Raw genomic sequence first — 14,599 nt, forward strand, 5'->3', positions numbered from 1 at the left:
GCAACAATATCGGCGAAGCGTTTCAGAGATGGAGAGAAAACGTTGCTAATTTAGCTTACGTTTTCTCTACTGGAAGGCCACCCTATAGGGCACCTTATCGCATTTTCTCCACTGGAAAGGCACCCTAGAGGACACTTTATCAAGGGGGGCGGTATTCAGAAAAACTTGTATTTTCTTGAGCCTTTGTTAACTTGCTAGCCAGCGTTAGCTAATGTGTTTGCTAATGGCCTCATTTTAAATTTAGAAAATTGATGACATTTTCTTTTTTTTATAAAACAGGCATACCATGACCACAAATGCAATGTGAGCTTAGTAAAAAACTGTCCAGCAGTGAAGCCTGGCAGAATATGCCGCCGGGCCGAGATGAGCAGAAAGTCTGTTTTGTGCTTTCTCCCTGAGCTCCTGCTGAGGTAGCTGCTGGCAGCAACGCTGTTCCCCAAGATCTCAAGATAGACCAGAAAGTGTCCCATGATCACCCTGCATACGTACAAGCTTTACACAATCACAAACACACACTCAGGCCTTGATAAATACTCGGTGCCTCTGTCAGATTTTATCCTCACTCGGCTCAGAATAGTTACTGCGAATAGATACTGCGACCACAAATGTCAAACCTATCCCTAACCTACATCCCTTATCATGGTAATATGCTATACAGATCAAAGTTACATTTCTGATTATATTTCTACCTGCAGTGAATGTGTTTTACTCACAGTCACGATGTTTCTATTTCTAGTGATGTAATTGCATTTCTACTTACTATTTCTATACACAGTGACGATGCTTCTACTATGAAGTTTCTATGGTAACGCTGTGACATTTACACGCCCGCGGTGATGATGTTTCTGTCCTTGCTGATGACGTGGTTTATCCCTCAAGTTGATACGTTTTCACACATACGGTCCCACTGTGTCGAGCGTATTTTCACCTGGATGACTCATACGTACTGTAAGTCAAATCAAAATGCGAGCCTAGTGGTCTGGCAGAGGAGATCACATCGTGATTGTGGTGCATGTGTTTTTTCATTATACAGATAAGACTGTATTTTGCATTTTAACACACAGTGTAGGGAGAGGGCTGCAGAGGAAGAGGTGGAAAAGTCTACAAATTAACTACAGAGGGATTTGAAACCGAGCATACAGTATCTCAAGGTCAAAAGCAAAGAATGTAGTGCTGCCTTGTTGGTTGCAGGATCCTCTACTATTCATAGATAGAGAAACTTGGCTCAATCTTTGTGTGTTTAAAAGAAATCGTTTGTGCAAACTGTCTTTGGTGTATTAACAAGACATACATCTTAATCAGAAGTTTGTTTATCTGCTGATGAGATAGATGTTGGGCAGGAATGTGACCTTAGTCTGGTTAGCCTGCCAGCGACAGCACAACATCCGTGACCACACCGGGAAGCCTGACTGGTGTCTTCAGCCCCAGGGGAGAGCATCGCAGCTGGGGAGGAGCACTGAGCTAACAGCCTGTTCTCTGGTTAGACAGAGAGCTGCAGTGTAACTGAAGACATGGAGGAGAGCAACAAGGAGAAAGCCAAGAACCGACTCAATAATCGACTCTGATAAATCTGCAACATCTCATACACCTCTCAAACCAAATGTTTGTCTACTTGCAGTCTGATTCTGTACAAATTCACTAGTCCCAGCACCATCTTTACTGGATCCTCAATTTCATTATTTAATGTGACGATTAGTGTAGACAGATAGGAAAGGAAGCATGCTTTCACCGACGTGCCTGAAAACATATTTTGCTACTCATCTGCTGCTTCTGTAACTGCCTGATAGCGGATATTAAATATTTGTATTTGCCTAGGTCCCAGAGAAACACTAAGTTTATCGAGCCCCGGTGCCTCGGTGCGACTTAATCATCATCTCATTTGGGGCCCTGTCTGAAAATGTTCAGCAGTACTTACATTAAAGCTCCATTTAGACATTTAGAACATTTAGACAGTGGGCGAAAAAAAAAAGCGAAACCGCTTGAAATGGAGCGACTGCTAATAGCGGTAAAGGAGAGTGATCAATCTCTTGAGAATAAACAACACAAATGGCTGCTGAAAGACGAGGTAGGGTTTTACCAGAAGGGTGCTGTGTTTTTGTGAAACACACCTTGAAGGAAAAACTCCCCACGTTCGAAACAAGCATATCCACTGACATAAACTCCACTGCAGTACATTGCAGCCACTTTGAAGTCCAGCACTGGTTCGAGAACACAGTGTACAGAAAAGGGGTGAGATGCCGGTGCATGTGTATGCAGACCTGTGGCCAAACATGAATTCACTGTAAAATGGATTACAGGGACCCTGTATCCTTCACCCTTCATCTGTGGATAAATTGGGTGCCTTGACCATCCCCGCTGCTCTTTTATTGGTCAGCTGCATTTAGACTTGTTTTTGTTCCTCCAAACTTCTATAAACCTGCCTCGAAAATGTCTCGTCTTGTTGTGCCAATTACAAAACAGTTATTTTTAAAGGCTGATATATTTCTCACACAACTGATGACAGATCTGCAAAAATGCAAGCTGTGACTGCATTGCATTCTGGTCAATCGAGGCTACTATTGACGGGGAAATAAGTATGTCAAACATCAGGCAACATGATACCATTGCACATACATATCTCTAGGGATGTCCCGAAGACCATTTTTTGGACTTCGAAGCTTCGGTGAGGAATAATCGAAGGTATTTGAAGCTTCGGGACAGTGCCGCTGCCGCACTACTGTACACACACACACCTCTACACTTAACAAACAGTGATATCCGTCTGAGAATAACATGATGAAATAATGAATGTTGAATATGAATAATTAATAATTGTGTGGGATTAATCCTTATTTCATGGGCTATTTTGAGATTTATACATTATTATTATTACATAATTATATATAAAAAAAAACAACAACAAAGCTTTCAAATACTGATTTGGAGGTTGATTACCATGGCAACGGTCAAAGCTTCAAAGCTTCGGCGCATTCGGGTCAGCCCTATATAACTCCCTACATTTTTCATAGTACGTTTTTCAGGTCCAGGAAAAAAAGTCAATTCAAGGCCCAGACACACCAAACTGACATCAGAGTGCTAGCCAACTGTTGCGTCGCCTCACGTTGCCTTTGTCTTGGCCAAATAGTTGCACTTGAACACACCGCAAAGCACGTAGGTTCTGACCTGCGTGAGATGAAATAACTCTCCACACCAGAAGGTGGCGGTAGTCTGTATTTGTCATTCCAAAAGGGAAACCGGAATACAGAGGACTGCGGATATACAAGCCGTTGTTATGATACGTACATGAAACAAAGCACCATTTTCACATCACATTCACTCAATTCAACATGCTGAATTGGCAGTCGGATTCTCCTAACACCGCTGCTGTCTTTTCCTAACTCCTCCTGAATTCTCCTTCTCATCTTTCCTTGACCTCATGAGGTTTTCCACTGAGGTCAAGGAAAAGTGGTTAGGAGAAGACGTCAGGATGTAATTATTTGACTATTCGAACGCAGCCATAGTCAAGTCAGCACACTGACACACTGACAGCTGTTGTTGCCTGTTGGGCTGCAGTTTGCCATGTTATGATCTGAGCATATTGTTTTATGCTAAATGCAGTACCTGTGAGGGTTTCTGGACAATATCTGTCATTGTTTTGTGTTGTTAATTGATTTCCAATAATAAATATATACATACATGTGCATAATGCAGCATATTTGCCCACTCCCATGTTGATAAGAGTAAAATACTTGACAAACTCTCCCTTTAAGGTACATTTTGAACAGATAAAAATGTGTGATTAATTTGCGATTAATTGCAATTAATCATGGAAAATCATGCTATTAATCGCAATTAAATACTTTAATCGATTGACAGCCCTAATTCTAATCGATTGAGGCTAGGAATCAGTATGTCTGCCTCTTCTGATTTATTCCTGTTTTGACTGTTGAAATTGGTCCAAAATATTGAGGTTCTTGTTCTTTCTGAGACTAATATCTCAAACTTGATCTTCACTGTTTGTGATTTTAAGCATTTACTGCTGTCAAACCATTGTAGCTGTGCTGAACATTTACTTTTTGTTGCTAGTTTTCTATAATACAACATCAAACAACAAAATTGATCCATAAGAAGGCAGTGTTCATCACTAGAAGCTGTTTCCTGACAGTGCTTGAGGACGGATTTTACCAGCTTTTTCTTTTGTCACATCTTCTTCATTGTTATATGCCTTTTTATGTCTTTCTGTGTCTATTATGTTTCATATTCAGCCTGAAACTGCGAGCGAGAATGTAGCTTAGCTCAGGGCTTAAAGTGAAAGCGATGTGCTGTTGTTAACAGGAGGAGTAGTTCAAATTAACAATGGGAATGTGATTCCCTGGAGGGCAAAACACCCACAAGTCTGTCTACACTTGGCCTACATACTGCCCGCTACAGACTTCCCCACACCAGGCTTTTTCTCCTGCGCCGGTGCTGCAGGATCTTACTATCAGTTCCTCCTGGGGATCCAGAAACAGTGCCGCAGCGGTGCAGCAGCCATGTGATAACTGGGACTTCTGTCTACAGCACGTATGCACAAAGACACCAAAAGGTGCTGTAAAGACGCAATGAAAACCCTCCATCGCCATGCTGCACACGCCCCTCGCTCGCGGGCTTGAGAGGAAGTCAAAGCTGGTGAAATGAGGTGTAAAAGCACACACACACACACACAGCCCGCACGCACCTCGTACCATCTCTAAAAGCAGAAAGGTCTTCTCTTCTATAGAGAGCTAATGGGAAGAGATTGCAGGCTACATGAAAGGGGGAGTAACCTTATAAAGAGGGGTCAGAAGCATATAAGACTTACAAAACTACGGCACACACGGGTTACAAAGAAAGAGACAGGATACGCCAGGTGAGGAAGACAGATGGATAGCGATAGAACAGCTCTATAGAAGCAAATATAGAAGGCATGTGAAGGTTTTATTTACTGCGTGAACCATAAAAAAGGTACAAAAATATTGATTCTCTGACATGTACTCACTGTCTAAACACAAAGTCTAGCAAGAAAATATCCTTAAGGGGTTGAAGCAACTGCTGTGAATGCTAAAACGTACAACATCAAGCTTAAGTTTGCTAAACACGAGCTAATGATTAGCCACTAAAAGCTACTGGTCATACCAGACCAAGTGAGGCTGTAGCAGCAAAACCTCTGAGTGTAACGAATTACGTAAGCGTGCGTTGTATTTCTCATGAATTAAACTTTTCATTTGTAAAAGGAGGAATGTGTCATTTCTTCATTCAGAAATAAATTAATGTGGCTTTAAACCTGCAGTTGGCAGAATGTTTTTGGCATCATTGGGCAAAAATTCCATAATAACCTTTCAGCATATTGTAAGTCAAGTGTTCTGAGAGAAAACTAGACTTCTGCACCTCCTCATGGCTCTATTTTCAGGCTTTAGAGAATCTAGCCCACGATGGGAGACTTCGACCAATCACAGGTCCTTTCGTTGAGAGAGAGCGTTCCTATTGGCTGTTCATTCAACGGAGGCAGCTGTCAATCACTCGCAAACTCGAATCAAAAGGTCAAACTAGGCAGCGCTGATCGAATATGAATCAATATTCTGTTACTGTAATGCCCATTTCTCAGAAACATTTTGTAGTGTACTGCCATTAGGAGCACTATGAGCACATGCAGGAACATTATTTTTTTTCACAGATTATCTGTCTCATGCACTACTGTCAGGATATAGTGACAGTTTTATATAATAACTTATCATATTTACTCAAAGTTACCAACTTCAGCTTTAAAGGATGAATTTGAACAGACCATCTTTCTCCATCTTTAGGTCATTTTATCAGCAATGAGTACCTTTTCATGATACGTCTGTTCTTTTTCGCCCACTACACATGTTGATGTTTACTCTGGGGGTGCTACTATCTATTATTTTGATTATGGGTTCATCTGTCATTGGGTTTTGATTAATCGATTGAAAGATTTTGTGTTTAAAAACTCAAGTGCTCAGAGTCCAAGGGGGCATCTTAAAATGTCTTGTTTTGTTAACCAACCGTCCAAAAACCCCGAAGATATTCAACTATATTAAACAGAGACAACCAGCAAATCCCATTTGAGAAGCTGGAACCAGAAAATGTGTGTCATTTTTGCCTAATAAATCGCCCTATTGATTCTCCTCTTTTTCTATCAGTACGAAACCGAACCCCACCCCGACCTGTCTGCAGGTTGAGCAGGTGGTTCTAGAGGAAATGTAGACAGCACTATTTGGAAATGAAAGCAAATGGGTTCCACGTCTTTACAGTCCCATGCCTTCATTGTGAGAGGTTATTGAACGAGCTCACATGGATCAAAGTGGTCTCTGTGTAGTAACAGCAGCTCTGGGATTACAGCTATGGCAACAACAGACCTGCAAATAGTGCAGCTTCAACTGCCTTCATGAGGCTGTCAGCATCTTTACATTGTGTACAAGTATGTTTTGTATTCTATGTATTTTTTTTTTAGGTTTATCTGTTGAGGCAATTAAGGCAGGCAGTGGGGGAGATGCTTCTTCTCCCATTTCCCAATCACGGAGACGAGCTGATGTTTGACGATTTTGTGTTTTAATGAGTCTGCAAGTGGTCCACATCAAGCTCAGTGACACTGCATATGTGAATTTGAGTTTGAACTCGACAAACTCCTCCTTAGCCACAGTTTGAAGCATATTTTGTTAAAAAAAAACACACATAATCAGCTAGAACGCAAAGTTGTGATCGAGTTGATGATTGTGGCTAAAAATGAGGAGAATTGGAAGAAAAATTTCTTACTAATTTTTCATCCCTCCTACAATATATTCTAGTGGATTTTCGTCTGCTTCAGCAAAAATCAAATCTTAATATTACCTAAATATAAGAAGGTACAGTACAGGTCAATTCAATTAATCAATTATCTGTTGTAAACTGGATTTATTTTGGGTTGTTGGTCAATCAAAATGAGATTTCTGAAGACGTCCCCTTGGATTTTGGGAAACTGGAATGGACATCTTTCACTATTCCTTAATTTAATATACTAATGATTAATTATTCATGATATAATAATTGTTTGTTGTGGCCCTAAAACAGAATAGTCCAACAACAGGCCTTTCAAAAAACCCAAAAGCAGACTAGCTCCCATCAGACAACAAATCAAATCCATTGCCATCACCTCTGTCAGTTAGAAAGGACAAGGACAGAGAGGACAATATGTCACTGGACACCTATCAATAGAAAAAACAATACATCAATAGACCTTCTCCACAGAATGATCAACGGGTGTCTCTTGTGTAAAAGTCAGGAAATGGCTTTCCCTTTAATGTAGAGGTGTTTAAACAGTGAAGAAAGTGGAAGCAGTGTGTTTATGGTGACCTTGTTGGACTCTCATAGGCCCATCACTACAATATGTTGACCCATACAGTAAAGCAGTGTGTTTATGGTGACCTTGTTGGACTCTAAGGCCCATCACTATAATATGTTGACCCATACAGTAAAGCAGTGTGTTTATGGTGACCTTGTTGGACTCTAAGGCCCATCACTATAATATGTGGACCCATACAGTAAAGCAGTGTGTTTATGGTGACATAGTTGGACTCTCATAGGCCCATCACTACAATATGTTGACCCATACAGTAAAGCAGTGTGTTTATGGTGATCTTGTTGGACTCATAGGCCTATATCACTACAATATGTTGACCCCTACGGTAAAGCAGTGTGTTTATCACCTTGTTGGACTCTTATAGGCCCATCACTACAATGTGTTGACCCCTACGGTAAAGCAGTGTGTTTATGGTGATCTTGTTGGACTCATAGGCCCATCACTACAATATGTTGACCCATACAGTGAAGCAGTGTGTTTATCACCTTGTTGGACTCATAGGCCCATCACTACAATATGTTGACCCATAGAGTAAAGCAGTGTGTATATGGTCATCTTGTTGGACTCATAGGCCCATCACTACAATATGTTGACCCATAGAGTAAAGCAGTGTGTATATGGTCATCTTGTTGGACTCATAGGCCCATCACTACAATATGTTGACCCATACAGTAAAGCAGTGTGTATATGGTCATCTTGTTGGACTCTTAGGCCCATCACTACAATATGTTGACCCGTAGAGTAAAGCAGTGTCTCACCTTTGAGCAGTGGCAGTGGGGTGAGCTCCACCTGGGAGCTCTGGTAGCGGAACTGGGATGAGCTGTGGGACCTCCTCTGCCGGGCTCTGCGCATCGACCTCCGCGGGAAGCCGTCCACCTTCTCCGCGGACGGCACCGAGAAGCTGGTGGTCGGCGAGGACGGGCTGGTCGGAGGCAGCTTGGTCGTCTCCATGATGATGGCTGTGGTGTCTTTTGCACGCCTTGTGTGAGTGCGTAAAAAGGGGGTTCGCTTGAGAAGAAGATGAATGGAGGGAGGAGAGAGAGGGATGGATGGAGGAGTGGGTTGGCTTTCTGAATCACAGATGGATTATCAATTGATCAGAATGGATAGAGGCTCTGGGGTGGAGGAGGAGGAGGAGGAAGGAGGAGGAGGAGGGAGAAAGGTGCAGAAGAGAGAGGTGAGGAGAGCTAGTATTATTCTGGATGTCCAGTCCTGGTGCGGTGATCCTTGCTGTCTCTCTATCAGAGCCGGACTGGAGATGATGATGGCAGCAGCAGCATCCCTGATTCTTCTGCTTTTTCACGCACAGATGTCAAATATCTTGTGTATCATCCCTTGTGGAGGAGTAGCCCTGTGCAGCTACCAGATGATGCTCAGACAGGCGCGTCTCCTCTCTCCTCTCTCTCACACACACACACACACACACAAACACGCCTCTCTGCTGCTGTATTGGCGTCACACACACACACACACAGACTTAAGTCATCGGCCTAAATGTGGGTTTTCTATAATTGATCCCTCCTCATGTAAAGAGAATAATGAAGCAGCTCCTGTTTATCCAGTAGCCCAGGTCAGTCTATTCTCCTCGATGATGCTCCTTATCAATAGATATCAGTGGTGTGTCCTGGTGGTGGATGATGATATCATGAAAGCATCAATCTGGGCCCACCTCGGCTGCTGCATCACTGTTGTCCTTCTCGGTGTTTTTTAACGGCTCCTCTGTCGACCGTTCAGACGGCCGCACCTGCTCTCGTTAGTGTGTGTTTTCTCTCTCAGAGGTGGATTAAAACCTCCTCCACACAACCTCCACCACCTCCTCCTCCTCCTCCTGCCGACCTCCAACCGTATCAGGGCGGGTGGAGACAAACCCTCAGCTCGCCGACATGTGCCGGTCCTCCGCCAGCGGCCGATGCAGCACCGAGCCCCGCCGCCGCCGCTGCTCCGGCTCCGTGATGACAGAGAGAGAAAAAACAGGAGGAAAATAGCAAGAAAAGCAGCCGTTGCTCCTCCGGTAAACCGGGAGTGAAAAAGACTGAAGGCCCGTGTTATACAATAGTACCCCGACTCTCTGTGTGTCAGACTGACGCGGTTTTTGCTCCCTGTCCCCCTTTCTCGGTTCCCGTTATCCGGTTATCCGGTCGTCCTACAGACAGCAGCCTCAGCGAGCTGCGTCAAGAAGCACGCAGTGAGGCGGGAGCACACCGGAAACCAGGCAGCAGGACCTTCACAATAAGACAAGAGAGAGAAAATAAAAGTGATAGGTAGGTAGGTAGATAGATAGATAGATAGATAGATAGATAGATAGATAGATAGATAGGTAGGTAGGTAGGTAGGTAGGTAGGTAGATAGATAGATAGATAGATAGATAGATAGATAGATAGATAGGTAGGTAGGTAGGTAGGTAGGTAGGTAGATAGATAGATAGATAGATAGATAGATAGATAGGCAGGCAGGCAGGCAGGCAGGCAGATAGATAGATAGATAGTCAGACAGACAGACAGACAGACAGACAGGTAGATAGATAGATAGATAGATAGGTAGATAGATAGATAGATAGATAGATAGATAGATAGATAGATACATACTTTATTCATCCTGAGGGGAATTCAGGTGTCAAGCAGCTCACATAACAAAGGCATAGTACAGTAGTGCACCAGAAATATAGATGAAGTAAAGGGGTAAAAGTAAACAGTAAGTAAGTACCAAATAAGTAAAAATTGAAAAATGTAATTTAAAATTAATAAAAGTACTGGCGGGTGTGCAACTGAGTGACAGGATTTGAGCAGTTAACAGTAGAATAAAAAGACACAGTAGCAGAACATGTCCAGATATGTGCAAAATATTTCAAGGTACGGCAATACAATTATTAAGGTGCAAAGAGGTCAAAAGTAATGCGTGACTAAGTAATTGAGTGACTTTAGCCACACTGTCAGACAAAGAGTGTCAAAGTGTTCTGAAGGTGTACCTTCCACTTCAGGGAGATGAGTCTATTGCTGATCCTGCTTCTCTGACTGGTATGTACTGTTACATACAGTATGCATACAATTTGGACTATAGGGTGACCAGATCCCAACCAAATGTGGGACAAAGAGTTTGTTTGTGTAGGACAATGTGGGCCATGTTACCAAGGCTGAGAGGTAGTCTACCATTTTTATATAATGTTTATCTAACTTAAAACAATAAACATTTCTTTTCTGCCCCTTAGCTCGTAACATCTCTATCCTTTGCCCTATGGCTGAGACTCACGTGTACTGTGCCGCTAACGTGTGAAATTGAAAAATTTCGCTAAAGACTCTTAGAATCGCCTTCCACCAGCTTCACCCAGTTAGAAGTAGTTTCACTGTCTTTGTTGTAAGTGCATTTTCTTTTCTTTGTGGTAGTTTTCCATCATATTCTGCCGAAATCTGCTTATACTTTGTGACTTTGTGGTGAATCACATTTTCCACATTGTCCGTAGCAAAGACGGTGACAGGTTAACCTGCACTTGACCCACGTGTGCACAGTTTGATTGACATCGAACACAGTCGTGATGACAGCCTTCCCTGCTCTCTTCACAGCCAATAGGATAAAAGACAGATTTAAAAAAAAAAAAAAGCATTTGTCCTGCAGTGGTTTGACTTTTGAAAACTTGAGCCAATCCAAATGAGGGACATCGGCTCAATATGTGGGACGCAGGAAAAGAGATAAAAATGCTGTGCAGTCCCACATAAAGAGGGACACCTGGTCACCCTAATTGGGACCTATAGTGCCTTCAAATGGGGTGGTGTTTACCGTGTTCACGAGAAGAGTCCATATGAACGCCCTCCTCATGTTGTATTCACAACATCGTAAGTGGAAAGTTTCTAAAAAGCTCAGAGTTCACGAGGTGTGACGTGTTTGTTGACGTTGTCAGAAATGGCGGAGGCCATGGAAGTTAACTTTTCGGTGCATCATAAATTAATATATTGTAATTTTAATTGTATGTTGTTTTTGTTCGTAATTTTATAATTCTGAGGAAAATGTTGATATTCCCAACGGCCTCATCTTTTTCCTCTGTCATTACGCTTTTGCATTTACTGCATTATGTTACCCATTTGCTAGCTTGCTAATTGTTAGCCTCTGTGGCTTCTAGATGCTGACGACAGTAACATTAACATTGCAGTTGCTTAGCAGCAAACCACTTGAACGCCAAACGTAATGTATACAACTTCCCATGTTGTAATAACAAGTGCTTTGGACGCAGTTGTGAACTCGGACTCTGGCGGACCGTTTTTGTGTCAAATTATTGATTTCTTAAGTAAGTAGCCGCATAATCAGTGGGATTATGTACAGCTAGCGGGTCATTGTTGTAACAATGACCCGCTAGCTGAACATTATCCCTCACTTAGTAGCCTACCAACCATATTCCAAGAGAAAGTTACAATTAATAAACGTACCAGTTGTTGTAGAGTGAACCTGGGGCTTCTCAGGGCCCAGCTGGGAGTCATTGGGTTGTTAACTGAATTGCCCAGTTGGTAATCCCGCATTGAATGGGCCTATAACAAGAAAATAAATCAAATAGATAAGGATGTCAAACAGTTGTTTTTAAACCCAAATCATAGAGATTATCTTTATTATCACATTAAAACATATTCATGCTATTTGTGCAAACAACTCGAGTGTTGTGAGTGTCTAATTTCCACCAGCAGTGAATGTGAATTTTTTAAAAAGGCAAAATGCAGGCAAACAACTGACGGTAAGTAAGCATTGTAAGATGAAAGTATCCCTGGATATGGTGGTAAACTCGGGCCTGTAGTGTGAGGCTTACTGACATAACAAGATTTCCTAAGAACTGAAGGAGAACACATCTTTTGAAGTGAGGTGCTGGCTTGCAGGTTGACATCAAAGAAAGGAGGTGGAAAGTCTCACACTCAAAAGTCCAACGCAATCTTTAATATATAGGATGCCAGAGGCCAGCGTCTCGGCAACAAGATATATCAAAATGCTGATAACTGAACAGATTGCATTGGAGTTCCTCGAGGCAGATTCTGCATCTAAATACATTCAATCATTCAACAACAAAACAGCTGAACCTGCAGGCCTATATTTGAAGGGTCAATAAAGACAGAGAAATATATTCCTCATTATCTTACTAAGCAATACCACATTAGACTGAACAAATGCTTCCATCAGTATTGACTGAGAAGGGGTCAAGGTCATCTGCCAAGAGCCAGTGGACATCAGCGGAAAATGGAGAAAGATCAAGAAGAGCATTTGTATAGTAGCTGCCCACCGCTCCTAATTCTAGGAAGGATTAAATGCAGTAGCTAAATTTCCCTGTGTGCTGTGACAATAAAAGTTGATTTACATTTACAGTTACATCTATTTCGCCCACCATTTTTTAGGAATACAAACTCTTGATTAATACAAAATGAAAACAGAATGACAAGCTCAGTTTCTTTGCATATATTCCATAATTATTTCAACCCTGGGCATAGCAATAAATAAATATTATACAGTGCAGGAAGAGGCAAAAAAAACACTAGGCTTATCTGATGCCTCCACCTAGAGACAAGATTAATATACAGAAATGTTGACAAACAATCAGAACAAGATATATATATATATATATATATATATAATAACAACAATAGCAATACAATATATCAAAAAAGACAAGAAGTGTGCATGATGTGCATAACCAAATGTGCATGAATGTATGTGTGTGTGTGTGTGTGTGTGTGTGTGTGCGTGTGTGTGCGTGTGTGTGCGTGTAAGTGTATGGTTTGTGTTTGTGAGGGGGATACTGGTTTAAACATCTACAATGACTTCTGGGCAATAGAAATCAAACATAACACTATGAGTGAACAAAAAAAACAGATACATGGACAACATGGAGGAAGCAATTACAAAACAGCAATTAATTGACCCTTTAAGTAACAAAATGAAGCTTTAACTAACCCATTTAACTTGCTGAAGTGATAAAACACACAAGGATCTTAAGTGCATATCATATTCTGTCCAAAAACGAGAAGCCTTACAGAGTGAAGGTGTGAAAAAAAATGTTTTTGAGGTGCATCAATAAGGGTTTTATTTTGAAAGCTGTAACCGGATGCTCCCTCGTGTCCCTGTGCCAGTGTTGCCGCTGGTTCCTCTCAGCTTTAAAGGTGGTGCAAGGAGAGAGAGAGAGAGAGAGAGAGAGAGGCATGAGGCTCCTCAATGCGGATGACGCTATAGGATGGATTTATTTATTTATTTATTAGTCTGTATTTATGTGGCCTGGCTCTGCCTCGGTTCATTTTAAACAGATGCGTCATTAGTGTCACCTCTGGCAAAACATCTGGCTGCGGTCTCATCCGGTTAGGACATGTCTCCTTCAGCAGCAGCACCGCGGAGACGCTCCTCGCTGTTTCTGTCTGACTCCCTCCTCCTCTACTCCTCCCATTCCTCCCTCCCTTTCTCCATCTTCCTATTTGAGGTGAGCGCGTGCGAGCGTGTTGATTGCGCGTGCACGCGGGTTGTAGTTGGCTTTGAGGATCAGGTCTCATCCATTGTTCTTGTCTTCACTAAGCCACTTGTTCTCTCTCCCTCTCTCCCTCACACGCACACACACGCGCGCAAAAGCGCAATTATCCACGCGCTCTCATCTCGCTCTCAGTTGCACCTCGGCTGAGCAGTGAGCGTGTCAGTGAGTGTGTCAGTGAGCGTGTCAGTGATGTGTGTCTCCAGCCTTGAACCTGCTCACTGCTCCTCTCACCATAAACACTATCTGATATTCAACACAAGGGCGTGCGTAATACCACGCGCCTGCGCCCCTTCCTCTCCTCCTCCTCCTCCTCCTCCTCTTCCTCTGTGTTGTGTCGCAGATGAGCTCAGCCGGTTGCCTTCTGGGAAAACTACCGGGTGGACCGTCAGTCCGGTAAGTGTCTGGTAGAGCTGCTGGTCTGCATCTCATTAGCCCTCACCACCAGAGGCTGTTAATACTGCTCTGACATTTACAAACACTCTGCTCAACAGCACTCTGTTATTGCCTTGTACTCAAAAACAACTGTGAGATAATCTACCAAACATCCTCTCAAGTTTATATTCAATCTGGTAAGGTGTGTATAAATTCTAATAATAGACTATAATCTATTAACAAGCCTAGTTGCTCTGTGAGGCTGTATATATAAGCACAGCGGTGCTTTGAGCCAAATGCTGAAAACGGCACGCGAACATTCCGACGATGACGATGCTAACATGCTGAACCCTCTCAGTTCAGCATGTTAGTTTGCTAAGATTTCCTAA

General features: G+C 42.5%; 1 protein-coding gene across 1 annotated transcript in view; it reads right to left on the minus strand.

Moving 5' to 3' along the window:
• The window catches only part of ppp2r5b (protein phosphatase 2, regulatory subunit B', beta), a 50,339-nt gene extending 40,799 nt beyond the window's left edge, over positions 1-9,540 (minus strand). The window contains exon 1 of the mRNA XM_037759277.1: positions 8,113-9,540. Coding sequence (XP_037615205.1) covers positions 8,113-8,305 — 193 coding nt within the window. The 5' untranslated portion in view covers positions 8,306-9,540. The remainder of the gene's footprint in view (positions 1-8,112) is intronic.
• Positions 9,541-14,599: the final 5,059 nt, after the last annotated feature.

The sequence above is a fragment of the Sebastes umbrosus genome, chromosome 22, assembly GCF_015220745.1.
Source record: "Sebastes umbrosus isolate fSebUmb1 chromosome 22, fSebUmb1.pri, whole genome shotgun sequence".
Classification (NCBI taxonomy): Eukaryota; Metazoa; Chordata; class Actinopteri; order Perciformes; family Sebastidae; genus Sebastes; species Sebastes umbrosus.